General features: G+C 29.8%; 1 protein-coding gene across 4 annotated transcripts in view; it reads right to left on the bottom strand.

The window, feature by feature from the left end:
* Positions 1-17,691, bottom strand: part of LOC145324669 (lachesin-like) — a 118,569-nt gene extending 100,878 nt beyond the window's left edge. For all 4 annotated transcript variants that reach the window (XM_080167258.1, XM_080167259.1, XM_080167260.1 and 1 more), the window contains exon 1: positions 17,414-17,691. In XM_080167258.1, the coding sequence (XP_080023384.1) occupies positions 17,414-17,468 (55 nt within the window). In that variant the 5' untranslated portion in view covers positions 17,469-17,691. The remainder of the gene's footprint in view (positions 1-17,413) is intronic.
* Between the last annotated feature and the right edge of the window lie 725 nt (positions 17,692-18,416).

Here is an 18,416-nt window from a genome sequence, read left to right as displayed (position 1 = left end):
AAGATTGATAAATTAGGAATCTTTTTTTTTAATTGACAAAATCAAACTATTGCTATAAAATCTGAAGGCTTTTGTAGTTTTGAATTCACATATTTAAAAAGGACTTTTTTAAGATCATTTAGCGCATACCAATAGATAAAATGTTCATTGTGTTATCTTTTTTATGTTGATAGGGCAGCTCCAACTCTATAATTAATAACCCTTTTAAAAATTATTCCAAGATTTTAATTATATGATTTTTGTGCTTTTACTAAAACAACAAAACCCTCTTCCATCCTAGGCTCCTACTCTGTTTAATTTTATTTTGGAAAAAAAAATATTTTTATCCCCTGCGGGGGTCTCTTTCCTTAAAGAACCCATAAAGTTAATGGGCTATTACCAATGTGGGGCTTTTCTTGCCTTTTTTGACCTAAACTAACATAAAAGAGAATTTAAAAGTTTGTTTGTGGTTTATAAATGTGCGATATGTTTTACCAAATAATTTCCAAGGCTCTAATTGGTTATTTAAGTGCAGTTTTTATTAAATATTCCATGCCAATCAAAAAGAATTATAGTATGTCCTTACTTGTGGACGTTGTCGCCCTTGTTTCTTAAATACTTGAAAAAAGATAATATAAATTGGAGGTCATAATTAACTATAAACCGTTTTGGGTATTAATAAATGCCTTAAACCTAAAATAGTTCAGTGGTTAGTAAGATCGCAAGGAACAAACCAAAAGAATACTATTTTATATGATAAAAGTATAAATTCTCCAACCACCTCACCCTTGGCCTATATAACAGCCTAAATCCTGCCCTTTACTTCCCTGAATATTCTTAAGCCGTGCACATGATCTTACTGGACAGTTATATATACATATAAAATACTTAATTAAAACATGTAATTAAAAAAAACTATATATAAGTTTTACCTAAATAAAAATAGTTTTTCTTTCATGGGATCTTTATCTGTGCCTTCTGATATGTACACAGTATAAAAAGCTCTCACATTAAAAACTTAAAGTTGTAAAAAGTGTTTAATGCTGTGTATTGACATCTTTAGAATATCTTAATCTATTTTCTTTATTTTTTGTGAGGGTTTTTATCATTGTAATTTGTTTAGAACTTTACAAGGTTGATAATCTCCATAGATAGAATAGATTTTTATTAAAGAAAACAGAGTGTCTGCGTATCTGTTTGTCTAAAACTGCTTATGTGCTTTTTGAAAGTGCTTTTTAATCAGGTGAGCATCATTATCAAATAGTTTCAGCCTTTTTTTAGCCTTTTTTCTTTACTGATTTTTAATGAGCGATCTTTGGCAATTAGAATTAGCAATGATAGTTAAAAAAATATTTCATTTTTAGCAAATATAGGGTACCAAAAATTAAAAAGATAAAAATTTTCTTTGAGATGAATGAATTCGGGGGTGCACATTATTAAAATAATAGTCTAAATATAAAGCACTTTACCCAAAATTCTTTATACGTCATGTCAATATTATGTCAGCTATGGCAACTTTTATCAATGTCTTATAGCAATGGACATTTGAATGTAAAATATATTCATTCCGTAATTTTTATTAAGCACATTCTTTCATCTGTAGGCTTTATAACTTTGGGGACATTTATCCAAGATTAATTTGGTTTACATTAGATTCTTGCAAAAAAATTAATATATACAAGGGTTTATTTTGTTTCTCATAACTGGAATAGTACTTAAATTCATCGTCCATTGTCTTATCGCATAAACCATGGACAAATGATTCAAAAGAGGACAGATAATAGTTATTTCTCGTATCGTATTATAAACAGCTTTCCGCGGATAAAGAATGTACAATTATAAGATTAAAACCAGTTTTTTAGCCCTGAGGTTCCGAAAGCACCGGTTATAAAAACTGGTTTTAATCTTATGATTGTACATTTATATATTCTTAGAAAGCTGGATGTAATACGATGCCAGACATAGTTTTTTCGTATGGATGAGAACCGGTTCCTATCCACCGGATTCGAATGCATACGAGAAAGTGAATTAATGAGTATCTATGCTTCTCCAAACAAGAGTGCATTTAGGTTAATGTTCTGTTCCGATATAAGATATACAGATAAATATACATACACACATAGAGACCTTTTTTTCTTTTAATACAATAAAAAAACGTAGCTTTTTCTAATGGGGAGAGGGACAAGTAAACTAAAAGAAAAAGTGAGAAGGAGGTTATCCTATTACTCAAAGTAGTAAGGTTTTTTGTATATATTCGCTGACCACAGAACCAATTAAGTATTTATATTAGTCAAATAGTTACTTGGGTAGTTTTAGGCTATTTCTTGTCTGAACTAAAATCATGTAATTTTTTTAGGTTATTTTTCTAAACCTTTACCTCCACCTTCGAATACAGGGCTTCTAAATGTTATTGGGGGGGGGGGGGGACTTATAAACAAGAACTTTACTGTTATTTCTTGTTTTTTTACATAAATATTTGTCCTTACTTCCTTTATTTATCCTGGGACAATTCTCACAACAGAGCTTCTCAAGAAGTAACTTTTATTTGTATATATTTTTCATTTTGTTTTTAAATCAGTGGAAAATAGTCTAATACCACCCCAAGTCATTTATAGACCTTTCCCTGAAATCGACAAGCAATTAGAATCTGCTTTTTCTAATATCTTTATCTTTAGACCTTACTACTTTATATAAGAGGATGGTTCATTTTGTGTTTTAGTAACTTTATATCTAGTATTGTATTCAGGTTCTAGGCTATTCATTTCCCTTTTCATTTGTCATCGAACCTCTGCCCCTTGTTTTGTATAAACTTTGAATGTTGTCATCCTCGTATTAGTAGTATTTGATTGTATTAAGAGACAGACCTTTTTTCCCCCATCTTTCTTGGGACTTTTTGTCATTATGTCACTTTTTGCTATAGCCATCACTTAATTACATTTATACCAGGGAGGAAGGGGATATTAGGGTTGAATTATAATTTCGGATCAACTGCAGTTCACGGTAAAATATTCCTGGTAACGAATATTTCCAAAAATCTATTAATTTTAAAGGCTGCTAGCTGCCAAACGGCTGAACGTACAGATCATGCTCGCACACTGTGCGAAAAAGACATATTTTACGCGATTTTTCTTCAGTAAAGCTTTCCATGTGCATCATTGGATCTCGGCTATTCCAGATTATTTGTAGGCCTTCTTATGCCGCTTGAAATAGTGTGCGGGCATGATATGTACGTTCAGCCGTTCGGCAGCTAGCAGCCTTTAAAATTCATAGATGTTTGGAAATATTCGTTACCAGGAATATTTTACCGTGAACTGCAGTTGATCCATAATTTCTATATACAGTTTTAAAATAACGCTCTTATGATTTTTGGTAATTTTATTAAAGCTTGATTATTAAACCTAATTATAGAAAAGCTTCGCTTTTAAAAACATGTACGTGTCTACATTGAATTATAAATTTCTAAAAAAAAAGTAATCTAACTTGTAGATTCGAAATACATATTCATTCATATAATCCAAACATAAGATAAAGATACTAAATATGCGTAAAATGACGTGACATTAATGAGTATAAGTAGTGTAATAAAGAGTTGCTACGCTTATAAGATTAGGTCACAAGAAGACACATAATGATATCTTTGCTTGCATGAGTAAAAAAACAGGTCAAGTCAAAGCGTTTAACACAAGATGCTAAGATAATGTATGCTTCTTCTAAACAACGAAAAAATACAAAAGGTTGAATTGTATCAAAATTGGGCATTTTGTCTAAAATAATACAACAACAAAAGTCTGACTAAAAAAAAAACGAAAAAATACAACAGAGGTGGATTCTTTAAAAAAAACTTTTTGGCTCACTGCCTCACTAATATTAGCTAGGCTCGCAAAAGATTTTTGTGAAAAATAATTCAAAATCGCATTAAAAATCTACAAAAATTAAACAAAATCTTATATTAATAACCCTTTTATGATATTATTTATTTTTTGTAGATTTGTTATGCGATTTTGGAGGATTTTTTATAAAAATCTTTAGCGTGCCTCACTAATTTTAGTGAGGCAGTGAGCCAAGAAGTTTTTTTTAAGAATCTACCTCAGGTTGAATTTTATAAAAATTGGACATTTTGTCTAAAATAACACAACAACAAAAGTTTGACTAAAAAATAATAGTAAATTGCAATACAGTCTAAATAAAAAGGCAATATGAACATAGTTGTTCTAGTTATAATTAATTTTTATTTTGAGATAAAAAACTTGACTGTTCTTTAAAAACACTTTTGATCTCATGATAAAAAAAAGATGAATTTTCTGCTGAAAAATAAACACTTAAATTAAAACGGTCATAGATAGATTACGGCAAAAAGTATTTTTGCAATCTAAAAAATAAAATAAAAATATTTAAGTTTATTTTAATATTAAAGTAATTATATTACTTTTTCTGTTGATTGATTTAAAATAACAGCGAATGGGAATAGGGTGTGGAGGCAGTTTTATTTTATTATTAAAATTAAAACCACGACTAAAACAAAACTCATTACTATGAAACTTATTGTAAGATAAAATACTTGAAAACAATTCTATTATAAGGATTAATTAATATAAAAATATCTTAAGATTTACTAAATATTAATCCTTAAAGTTGATTTATAAATATATTTGAATCAATCTAAGAATATGTTTATATTTAGGACAAGATGATGATTTGTAAAAAAATTCGCATGTGTTGATTTCATTTACATTTTTTCATAAAATCAAAGTTAAATGTACATAAGAATTGTAGGAAAAGTAATATTTTTCCATAGCATCGTATTATAGACAGCTTTCCGTGGATATTAAAGTAAAAAATTTGAAGATTAAAGCCAGTTTGGTTAGACCCAAGGAGCCGCAGTCATGGGCTAACAAAACTGGTATTAATTTTAAGATTCTCATTTTATTATCAGTAGAAAATTGTTAGTACTAGGGTGCTATGCTGGGAACTGGTTCTAATCCAGCGGATATCTATCGGTCTCGAAGCCATACTGGAAATATAATTATTAAAAAAATAATTTTTACATAATCTTTAGAATGAATTCAAAACTTTAAAATATTTATTTCTTAATCATTTGGAAAAAGAATTTTTGTTCATGAAAGGAATATTGTAATTGTAAGTTTCTTAGATGAGTCAAACTCAAAATAAATTAAATTATGTATTAGTTAATCTCTACATTTCTTTTGAAGTTTAATAACTGTTAAGACAAAAACTATTTTGCCTTCATTAAGATTTGCTTAATTTGTTTTGTTATCAGCAAAATTTGTTACAAACATATTTGTGAGAAAAGTAATGACCTTAGATATTTTGCATTACTACAATAGAGTTAATATTCATAGAGTGGTGTTTTTACAGCTACACTTTTGATTGTATATAATATAGGGATAGGGCTAGGGACAAATTAATTTTTTTTACACCTATTAGGTGGAAAAACTGTTAAAGCATTTTTTTCTCTCTTAAGGCTGATTTTTAAACTCAAATTTTAATATTCTATTAAGATCATCTATATAGCTTTTTTTATCGTAAGTAGTTAAGAAAATATAATTTCTTGATACTCTATCTTAAAGATTTTTCATTCTTAAAAATTTCTATTGTAACTCTAATGTGAATATCCATTGTTCCAAAGCTCAATGTTTGTTCAGGAAATTAAAATGCCCAACAATTCTTTTGAACATTGAACTGAACTTGAAATAAAATTTAGAATTATGCAAACTCAAATCAGCAGGAAGAAAAGGAAAGATAATTATTTAGAATCGGCAAGGACAACTATGTCCACAAGTACTACATCAACAACAATCTAAAATTATTTTTAAAAGAATCCCATTTACAGTGAAATTCAATTAAAAAAACAGCCAATATACAAGAAAGTTAGAGTGGCGTGCATATGGTTTGCCAGAGTGGTGTATTTCTTGAAGGGGTGAATAAAGAGGAAGGCTTGTTTTCCGAATTTCAATTTAACGTGGTATTTTAAAACCCCCAACCGAACGCATGTGGTCCAAAATATCTCAATACTATAATGTGTCACTTTGACTTTACCAAAGTATTTGATTTTACTTTTTCTGTTGTCCTTAAAACATCAAGTAGATTTTATAGGAATTTCTGAAGTTTTCTTTAATTTTACTTTGTACGATTCTAAATTTCTTAAAACTTACATAATGGCACGTTTTCAACCCAATTTACCACACCCTGCATCCATGTAAAGAACTAATCTGACTTTAAAGGGAATTGAGATGTTAAGGAATAACAGTTTTAATTCCCCTATGACTACACAATTGTACGGACCAAGTCGGATATACTAAACAAGGTCTTTTATATATAGCTTTAAAAGTTTAAAACTAAACAGCCTACGACCTGCAAAATAAAACAGGAACATCAAGCCGGGTTTAAAGCTGTTTTCTGACTATATATAAGACTTTATATTTATGTTACATCAATCAATTTATCAATTGTCTTTCAGCTCCCTGATTTGTTATTTTTATTAAATATAAGAAAATATAAACTGAAAAGTTACTTAATAAAAAACCTTGACTATATATTAACACATATTTTTGGGTATAGTCCCTTTCGTGGCAACGCCCCTTTTGGGCGTTTCTTCGAATTTTCACAGTAGCTTTTCTCCTATTTCTAGCCTCTGCGGGGGGCTCCAACCCTGCAGGGCAATCACCTATCCCAATACATCTTTAAATAACCTATTAAAAAACATTTTGAATATACGAAGAATCGCCACGAAAGAGACTATTCCCATAATTGTTCTTAATTTACCTAAAAGATTCAAAATGTAATAACACGTATATTTTTAATCTTCATTTCAACCTTATTAACCGGAACTGATGATCTATTTAATTAGTAAAACAATTGTATCCCAAGAATAAAGTTAAAAATCTAAGTTTTATTTCTATCTCTAGTGCACATAGTTCTTACATGATCCCACAATTGTACTAATATTGCAAGATACAAGGATGTCAATATCCATTTAAAATGCATACACAGATATTTCCTACTTATGTAAAACATTATGTCCATAAGTACCAAAACTTAAAACATTAATATCAAATTCATTTGAACATATGATGTCAACATTTTTGTGAGATTAAAATTGATTAATTTATAAAATGATTACAAAATTAGAGTGATATGTAATTCTTGTGTGATCAATTTAAGATTTAAATTTTAAAAATACATTAATAAACAAGAAATATAAAAAAAATCTGCAAAATTTAACGAGTGATTTTCAAAGATTTTATAAATTTTACAATTGATTATTAAGCCTTAAAATTAAATATCTCATATATTTGTTATGTATACATTAAATTCTAAAACATTTTAAAGATTTTTTTAGAGTGGTGAATTAAAAAGCTTTTTTTGGCAGTAACCCTATTTATGTATAAAGTCAAGTGATCTTTATATGTTTTTAAACATGTGGGTATAAATTATACACTTTTATTTATGTGTGTCAGTTTTGATTCCTGTAGCGCAGCTAAACTTTAATATCATTGTCTGTTTGTCCATAAATTTGATTTATTTATATTTAAAAACGTAATTTGCAATTTTGAATTTTAGATTATTTTTAAGCATTTTTTCAATATCTTATTCAATGAAAAAAACTCTAAAAAGTCCTCATTATTGCAATGTTTTTACAGTATATGTTTTCTTATATATGGATGTTATCATATTTGTTTAGAGCTTTAAAGTATAATTTTAAAATGTGAATATTTTGTGAGAGCTTTTATCAAATCTGCAAAAAGAATTATTTTCTTAAATAAAAAAGTAACAGGATGTCTATACCTTTAGATCTCGCTTACCACAAGACCGATATGGATCACCTTTATAGTTAAGCCTCTTATAGGTCCAGGGAAGGTTTATAACTATTTTGGGGGAGGTAACTCTACACTTCTAAGAAAAATTACCCCTGAAGTAAAACACACACCCCATATTCTTCAGGCTAGATTGAACAACCTCCTCTCCCCCCCCCCCTCCCTCCTTCTTTCAAGTGTCTCTAGAGGCCTCTAGGGGCGTAGCCGCTAGTTAATTAAAATAGCAACAACTCGAAATATGCCATCTCTAAATTAATTATTTCAAATTAGCTCTTTATCAATGTGTTTTTAGTTTTTTGCTGAGCTGATAGCTCACCTATTTTTGCTATGTATGTTAAGTGGCCTTTAATCGGTTTCAGGCGAAAATTTTATAAACATTTAGCAAAGAAATTTGCCTTATAAATCATGTTTCTGTTTCATTTATGATTTCTGTTTGAATTATACATTTTATTAAACTAACGGTTGCGCCCCTATAAGTAAGGGGCTCTATAAACAAAAGGGAAAGAAGAGGACAGAAAAAAAAGCCTGAAACCATCTCAAGACTTAAATCTCAAAATAAAAAGCCTAAAAACATTCTGGGACTTCCCTAAAAAGGAGAACTCAATCAGTTCAGTAGCTTTCGAAATCTTAAGCTTCAATAAAAAAAACCTTACTACTTTGTATAAAATGATAAGAAAACAATGACGAAATGTTGAATAAATCTTTTTGGCGAATTTAAAACTATTTGTTTTTAAGTCAAGTTATTATGAATTGTGTTGATATACAAGTCTTTTACTTTTGAGATTGAGGTATATTATATGTTTCTGTAGATTATGGATAATGAACAGAATCAATATTCTTTTTACAATATATTGTACAAAGAGCAAGGAATTCCATTCTAAATAAAGTAATATCCACTAGGGATCTAAAGGGATAAGACAATGGCCAATTAATTAATGTACATTGTACATTCCAATCATGATACACAAAATTACCCCTTCTTTAGATGTTGCAACGTTTGGAATCTCAAATTAATGAAACAATCAATCAAAATTTAATAAAAATACCCAAAGTTGTTGAGCCAACGAATAAGAAACAATTATTATAAAACTTTGGGGACTAGTTTAATGTACAGACCAACGGCCCCTTACTTCCTGAATATTTACACAAAATAGTTTAGCAAATTCAATAATATAATTTGTAATAATAAGATTGTCATTCTTGTTTCTTTTATTTTTTAGAACTTGTATTACTCTCTTTACTTGTAAGGAATAGTGAACAAAAAAAGTCATTACATGGCTTATTTACCGTAAGGGTTATCATTACATCTTATGTAAACATTATTTACTTTCATGGCTCGGCAGCCGCAGTCTAGTCAGACGATTTTTAGACAATCAGCAGCTGCAGCTGCCTAGAATGAAGACAGAAAACGGCTAAAAGTCAAAACACTTCCACATCTAAGCCGTCCTCTTATAATACATTTTTTAAAATCTGCAACAATGTGCGTCTGCCGTGCCCTGATAACTTGTTTTTACTTACATCTTTGACTTGGTTTATTTATTTATATGTTTTATAAAAAAGTCTTTGTTTTTGCTATATAATTAAACTAAATTAAATTACTATGTGCTGATTGATTGACGACTATCTTACAAAACAATGATAGTTATTTTTCGCATCGTGTTATAGACAGCTTCATATGATATTAAGATAACAATAAAAAATAAAAAAGATTAAATCTAGTTTTGTTAGACCTGAGGGCAGAAGGCTGTGATTAATTTTATGATTTTTATTCGTAGAAAATTTTATTTTAAATGTCAGTGTGTATAAAAAATTTAATGAAAAATTATTAGAAGATTCTACTGACGATTTGGCATAGGTAACAAATTATCACAAGTCTCTATTTTATAACCGATTAAAATTGGTTTGATGGACGTTAAGTTGCCTTAAAATTTCAAGTATCTTAACCAGTGGCGTGCACCGCGATTAACCAGGGGTATGTTAAACCATAAGGGGATGAATAAAAGAGAAGACAGGCTTTTGCAATTACAATTTTAAGGGGGGTGTTGCCACCCATATTCTGCACGCTTCTTATCTCAACTTTCCTGGATTTCTTAATCTATAATACAAAGTAGAATGATGTCTGTCCGTCCCTTAAGATCTCGGTAACCACTGAACCGATCGGATTCTACTCTTCAGGGAATATACCTACTGGTTCTGTGGTGGTTTTAGGCTATTTTCTTGGGGGGTGGGACATCCCCGACACCCCCCCCCCATATTTTGTTGTTGAAGATTTCCTTGGTAGGTCCTAATTTTGTTGAAGATTTGCTAGGTCCTTTTTTTTGCTGAAGATTTCCTTGGTCCTTTTACAAATTTCGCCTTAATTTTTTTTGATCACCTCTTTAGGTTATATAATAGTAAAACCACATAAACTAAATTTGTGTGAAGACACAAAGTCAAAACTTTAAACAATTTGTCTCAAGAGTAGACAGATATATAGACAAACAACAGACAGACAATTAGACTTTATATCAAGGGGAACAGAGACAGGTGAATACTGTTTATTGTATCTTTTTTTTTTCACTAGAGTGGATGAAGTTTTTATGTACACATTTGTTTTTGGATGCATATCCAAATTGAAAGGTTTTTTAACATTACAACAGAATAAAAATGGTTTATAAATAAAAATAATTGATTTATTAATTGTAAAAACTTATCTTAATTATATCAAACTTCTTAGTACAAGAAATAAAAAACTGGGGTATTGTCCCTTTCGTGGCAACGCACCTTAAGAGGCGATTCTTCGTATTTTCACAGTAGGTTTTCTCCTATTTCTAGCCCCTGCGGGGCCAATCGCCTAACCCTGTGGGTCAATCACCTGACCCAATATAACCTAACCTAACCTAAAATAACCTACAAAAAGCCATTTTAAAAAATACGACAAATCGGCTCTTAAGGGGCGTTTCCACGAAAATAACTATTCTCAAAAACTGTTCAGTTAGTTCTGACATTATAAGCTGGTTGGAGGAAAGAAAGGGATGTATATTTTCATTGCAGTTTTATATTCACATACAAATAAGGAAAGTATGCTTGAAAATAAAACATAAACAAAACAACTATTCACAGAGAGAAAGATAGGAAATGAAATATCAAAAAAGCGCAGAAAAGTTGAGTCTTCTGATTGATTTGCAAACATTTGCAAATTTATATAGTTAGGGATGATCTTATACTCTTTTTGGAAGCGCAGCTAATCTACAAACTGGTATGTTGGTCTGTCTGACTTATTTAGAAACAAATAAACAAAGGCAATTAAAAAAGTTAAGTTGTTAAAAAGGAAAATTACATGTTCAAAAACATTTTTTTTCAAATCAAAAATATTGCATTATGGCTTTTCATTTTGTATTATTTTACATTTTTGGTTAAAAAATTTGCTTTCATGTGACTTTGTCATCCTTGTTTTTTTAATAGATATGCATTGCACCTATTTATTTACATTTTTATTTACAATGATGATACATTTTTTATTCACGTGTTCCTAAATTGCTTTTAATATTAGTTGCAATTGTTTCAATAACAAGTTACAATAGATTTATTATTACTTGGATCTTACAATTAAGTGATACTCGCAGCGGGCTAAAATAACGTTCCCCACCACCCCCCAGTCATAATATCCAAGTATATTCTATATCTATTCATGTTACCTACCTTAAAAAACAAAAGAATAATTATTAATATAATTTCTTGTACCAAAGCTATATATACATACAACTACCATCTAAATATACCATCGTTAAACATGACATATTTTACAGTTTATTTCAACAAAAATCATAGTTTTTGATCAAAAGTTAATATATATATATATCCGGTTATATGTTATACTGAAAATTCATGTATAGCATTGTATTACAGGCAATTTTCCACGAATATTAAAATAAAAATTCATATTATTAAAACCAATTTGTTAGCCCAAAGGGTTTTAATATTTTCTTTAATATCCGCGGAAAGCTGTCTATAATACAATACGATAAATGACTTCTCTATTCTTCATTTTTTCATTTTAATGTCACCGTGCACATTTGAATTTGAATTGTAAGATGTCAAAATTTGATAAATCAAATTGTATATGTGGAACTGTTGATGGAATATAGAAAGGTCATATAGGATAAGGGAGGCGAGGGCACATTGGAATATAAATTGTACTGGTATCTGAATATAAAAAAAAACGTTTTCTTATCTTTTTGGCTTAAAAAATCCGCGGACTTTAACTAAATCTTGTTCACAGAATCATTTCTGTAGTATACATCCTTTGTTTCTCTTCAAAACTTAAAGAAAGAAGATTGGCTGTGATATCTTCAGATAGGGTTATTTTGTCTATTATAATTTACATAATAATTATAATTTATCTTCTATTGTCGTATCCCCTAATGTAACTTATGTATGTTCAATATCTTCCGCAAAAGCATTAGTAATTTAAAGTGTTTCATATTAGCGAAGAAAAAACATGTTACAAAAAAATAGAAAAATAAAACTAAGTTTGTGCTGTTGTAATAATTTCCTATTGTTTTTTGACAGTATGATAAAGATGATTTATGTGGTAGTGATGTTTGACTGTAATACCAGGGATCTAAAGGGATAAGGCAATGGCCGATATATTGTTGTGCATCCCCATTGATGATACACAAAATGATACCTTCTGTATCTTATAATAAGTGGTTAAAAGTTTGAATACTCAACTTAATGAACCAACCAATCAATCTTTTTCAATAAAAGTCCCTAAAGTCGTCAACGAATAGGAAAAATTTATTTTAAACTTTTGGGACTAGTGTAATAAACAGCCTATTGTCCCCTCCCTCCCTGGCATAATATAGAGATGCATATTGTCAATAAAATTGACACAATATTTTTGGTGGCTTAGCATTTCTAGGAGTCGTTTTTATAGGTGCTGTAAGCAATGTTATAAAAGGGATGAATTAAGGTACTCTCCCAAAATAGTTATAAACCTTCCCTCTGGAACTATAAGAAGCTTCACTGTAAAGGAGAGAAGATGATTAAAGTCCCTCCACAGATTATGACGTCATACTATAGAATAGCCAATGAATGGCCAGTATACACTGTAATTGACCAATAGTAAAATTCATGCTGGCTTTTCATTGGTTATTCTATCGTATGACGTCATAATCTGTGGAGGAACTTTAATCATCCTCTAAAGGAGAACTATATTAATCCAGCAGTTGGCGAGACCTAAAGCTACAAACATACATTCTGTTACTTTTATGATACGATTATAAAATATTTTTTAGGTCCAAAGTTTTATGCTTTAATGAATGAAACAAAATTAAAATAACTAAATTATAAAAATGCATAGAGAATTCACAATTTTATATTACATAACTACAGAAGAAAACCAATAATATATCTATAATGTGCATCCTTTATATATCTATTTTGGTAATCCATTATTTTAGCAATACATATGTCGGGTCAGATAAAACTTGTGTTTTCTTAAACAGAGAAATAAATCTTTTAAAGATAGAAGAGGATGATTAAGTGTTTATATAGAGAATCATAGAAAAAAAACTTTTAATAAATATATATTAGTATAATGCATTTATGTTAAAATATAATTTTATAATAATTTTCGTCGTCCTATCAAACAGATTTAATATATCATCAAGGGGGGGACGGGGCATTTGACTATGAATTACAGTTCTATCCTTAATTTCTTAAACATTTTTTCATAGCCGTTGCCTTTGAAAACTATTAAACTTTGTTGGTTTGTACAAATTACAAAGTTTTTAAATTAAGGATTTTTAACTGTTTATTGTCTATTTTCTTATTCCTTAAGTTCCCTAAGTCATGTGTTTTAGGTTTAGATGATATAATTTTTAATCAGGTGGCATTTGCTCTTTATTAAGCCAAAAAAAATCTAAGTGGCTACGTTAATAATATTTGATCACAATTATAGGAATACCTGAAGAGATTAGCTGTGTGCATTTTACACAGAACTAGAAAATTTACAAGAAAAAAAACAGAAAAACCTTCATTTACTAATTATAATCTTGCCTTAATATTATCTTTCAAATTTTACCACTTTTGTAAAAGAAAATTTTATACCAACAATGACAATAAAGTTCATAAGTAGAGCAGCAACACCTATGTTACACCTAAAACCATATAATAGTTTGTAATTCAAGTTATAAGATTTACCCAGGTATTAATATCAAGGAGTGGGGAGACATTGGGCTGTTTATTACACTAGTCCTCAAAGTTTTATAATAAAGTTTTCTTTTTCGTTGACTCAACAATTTTGGGGACTTTAATGAATTTTGATTGGTAGGTTTATTAGGTTAAGTGTCCAAACGTTTGAACCACTAATTGCAATCTACAGATAAGGTAATTTTGTGAATTATTATTAGGGATGTACAACAATTCATCTGTAATTGTCTTATCCCTTTAGATCTCTGATTAATATATATTCTACACAAACACAACACAATTCAAATGGATTAAAATTGATGGATTGGATAAATTATAGAGTAGCGTACTATGTTTAAAAAAACAAGGATGACAACATCCATAAAAGCAAAGCTCTGAAACGGTATGACAGACGAACATTAACACTTGTATAGTGTCAGAACTAAATAATCAGAATATAATTGTAGTAGAGTGGAAGCAAATTTTAAGTAAATTTGTTGAAAAACTGCTTGATACAGGATAATGTTTAAATTAAAATAAAAATTTGTTGTTAAAAAAGTAGAATAACCATCATGTTTAAAATGGACGTACGGACATTCTGGTAATGATTATAGAGTTGCTACGCTTTCTAAATCGTACCTAACCAGGAATCACCATGCAAAGTTTGAAATCGATAGAGCAATTCTAACATGCCTAAATTAACGAAAAAAGCTAGCCTTCTCTAATTATAGAAAATCTTCGCTTTAAAAAACCTAACAAGTGCCCTGCAGGGCTCTGATTGGGCTGAAAGAGTTTTCAAGATTCAGGTCAAGTAGGAACATTGCATCCACTTTTATAGTATTCTTCACCTTTTTATTCATCTTGAGGGTGTTTTAGTATTCTCCATCTTTTTATTCAGCTTGAGGGTGTTTTAAGCAACTCTGTAACAATTATTACGTAAAAAAGCCATTGTTTGTAGCATTATAATGTAAATTACACTGGTACCCAAAGTTTTATAAATAATATATCTCATTGGTTTACATAGAAAACTTTGGATACTTTTATTTGATAGTATACACAATATAGACTAAAATGATGTGAAGCTTCTCTAAAATGAAACTAAATCGGTCCAGTGGTTAGCGATATCTCAACGAGTAGAAAAAAAACTTACTAATCCTTATCTAAAAGTAACAGGATGTCTGTAAGTCTGTACTTATTTAGTAAAACTTCTAATATGTCTTAAGAAGCTTTATGGCCATTTTGGAAAGCCTCCGAAGAGAAAAAAAACTTTTTACTTTTTATTTGAAAACTAAATATAAAGTCCTCTTACATCAAGAGCCCTTAGAGGCCTCTAGAGGCGTTGCCGCTAGTTTATATAATAGGGTTTTTAACTAGAATTAATTTACAGCTGGCCTAATTATTTCATGGCGTTAATTCATTTCTTTATATCAAACACACACACTCAAATATTATAAACAAGGATGACAATATCCAAAATTGCGCCAAAAAATTCACATACATACATAATAATAGATCTTTAATTACTAGGGTATGATGTCCCAGGAATATTAAGTGTAAGACAATAGGTATATTCACAATTATAATAAACTAAATTACCCCTTCTTTAGATAAAATTATTGGTTAAAAAGTTTGAGCACTGCTAGTTTGTAGCATCCAATAAAGACTAATAAATATCCCCTAGGTCAATGCATGAAAAAGGATATTAATTAAACTTTGGGAACAGATTCACTCTGTCAGTTTGTTCGAATAATTTATAATTTACTTATTGATTGCAGTAACTTTTTAATACAACAAACTGACGGGAAACTAAAAATATTGAGATTTTTCGCGCCTGAATATAAAAATGTTGAAATATCAGGCACATTACCGCGGACACTTTTATCGCTATGATGGATGTTCTACAATGGGAAAAAAGAAAAAAAAGGAAAAAATGAAAAAACAAGAATTTTCTTTTTTTCTGCACATATTATACTCAGGGAATAAAGGATAATTAATGTATAGAAGAGAATAGAGAATATTTTAAGTTTTTAACCATATCTAATGTATGATAATTCAAACTAAGTTTGGGTATAAAGATTATTGCTTAAAGGTTTTTCTCTAATTATTCAAATGGAGCAGCTTTTGATGAAAGCAGGAAGTTTTTTTCCGCTATTCTCGCTATAAACTGAACCGATCAGGTTCTTTATATAGCTTCTGGGATCGTTTCTATCCCTTTCCTTCCCCCTTAGAGTCCTTATATGCTATGGGGCACAGCTGTCAATATTGTGAAAACTTTATAGCAGAAAACAATTATTGTACCGTATTTTGCTTAAAAAATACTGCAATGACTACTGAAACTTCATAAGCTCATTTTTGGGATAAAATTAAGAAGGACTAACTTTGATATCTATTTATGAATCTTGGTCTGCCCTGTTGTAATTATTATTTTCCAGGGTACCTGTACAATTTTGCACATATAACACTGGAGTGCCAAATTTTCACCAATTTTGGGATCAGCAAAATGGCAAGAAAAAACTATTAGTAAAAGTCAAAAGGATATAAAAGTCTATAACTCATTTTCAGTTTCATCAAAAGTTTCGATAACATTTCTTATTCGCTAGCCAAACAACTTTGGCGGAGACCTATGTTGAATTTTGATTGGTTGGTTCATTAAGTTAAGGGTCCAAACGTTTCAACCTCAAAGAATTATGTACAAAAAGGGGGAATTCTGAGGATGTACATTTATCGGTCAAATTGTCTCATCCCTTTAGATCCCTGTTATAACTATACTAAACTTGTAAAGTTATCTTTCACTAATAATTACTTCATACTAAATTTACATTTTGACAGATTTTAGCCTTTTCTATTGATACCTTTGATTTATAAAAAGTTTGACCGATCAATTTTTTCATTCGTTTGACTATCCCTCTACTTTTTGCAAATTGCAAAGAAAAATAGAAGTAATTCTAAAACTTTAGCTTTAGTTATTTTTTTCTACTTTTTTTCATATGTATTTCAATATCTTATAGATTTTTATCAAATATATCAAATTAATAATACATTTTATTATTGTTTTTTGCATTAAAAATGTTTTCTTAGGATAAAACACAGGAAGAAAGGGGACAATGGGCTGCTTATCATAACAGTCCCCAAAGTTTATAATATTGTTTCCTATTCGTTGGCTTTACAACTTTGGGGAATTTCGTTGAAATTTGATGTGTTAAGTTGAGTGTCGAAACAATTCAACCACTGATTGTAATTTACAGAAGGGGGTAATTTTGTGTATCCTCATTGGGAAAGTACATCAACTTATCGGCCATTGTCTTATCACTTTAGATCCTTGGATAAAACGACAACTGGTATAAAGTTTTATTAAAAATATGAATATTATAGTATTTAGTATTTTTTTATAAACTTTCATTTTATTTCTTAAAAAGATGGCTTACCATATAAAATAAACGAAGGTAGGATGAGTAAAAAATTCATTATGCTTTTCCACATAGCGTTCTAATTAATTTATATTCTAAATCTACAAAAGCTTCGCGCACATTTATTAGTTTTGTTCTTGGCGGATTTTCTTTTTTTTATCACAATCTACTACATTACTTTAGTATGACTGTTTTTTTTTCACATTTCTTTTAATTTTCACTAAGCAATTTTCTCTAATTTTCACAAAAAGCTAACAGTATGGTCCTTGTCAAACCAACGAAAATGTTTTACTACTGACTATTCTTTCATTTATGCGAAATATTTTCCGTAAAAGTCCCCCAAAAATAGCCTTCCCTCTTTAATTGGAGAGCTCTATTGTTAGTAACTTACCCCAATAAATTTCTTATATTTCACCATAGAGGAAAAAGGGGAAGTGGAGTGGATAGTTCGTGAAATCAGTGGGGGGTTGGGGAATTATTGCTTCCGTGGAGAGAGCCCCAAATTACCGCGAAATCTCGGTAATTTCGGGGCGTATGCCACCTTATTCACCCCCCCCCCCCCCCACCCGCCCTCTTCAACCCTCAAAACTAATTTTATTTCTCTGTTACAATTTCCCCTCTTATCTTTCCTATTTTGTTGAAGTATATGGGAATATATATTTCATTTTGGACGTCACTCTTTGCCTTTCATCAATATATTAGCCTTCCAACCTTCCCCTTTTGAAATTTCCCGCATTTTCCCTTTCCTTATACAAAAAGGAGAACGGGGGATAGAGTTGGCCCGGGCCGGTACGGCAAGATTTTAGTGAGCGATAATTAAATTTAGAAATGTGCAAAATTAAATTGCATGGATCAAAGATATTTTATAATATTATTAATGTTAATCAGATAAGGTTCTATTCTATCATAAAGATTATGGATTTTTGTTTGTACGTTAATATGGCACTTACAGCGAAAACAATTGAGTTATCCAACTAAGTCAAGAATAATATTGGACTCGGCTTGGTTTTAGGCTATTTAT

Source organism: Acartia tonsa, chromosome 7 (assembly GCF_053477335.1).
Source record: "Acartia tonsa isolate MP-2025a chromosome 7, ASM5347733v1, whole genome shotgun sequence".
In the NCBI taxonomy this organism is placed as follows: domain Eukaryota; kingdom Metazoa; phylum Arthropoda; class Copepoda; order Calanoida; family Acartiidae; genus Acartia; species Acartia tonsa.
Note: the sequence above shows the minus strand (reverse complement) of the source record. Positions and strands in the feature narration are given on the sequence as shown.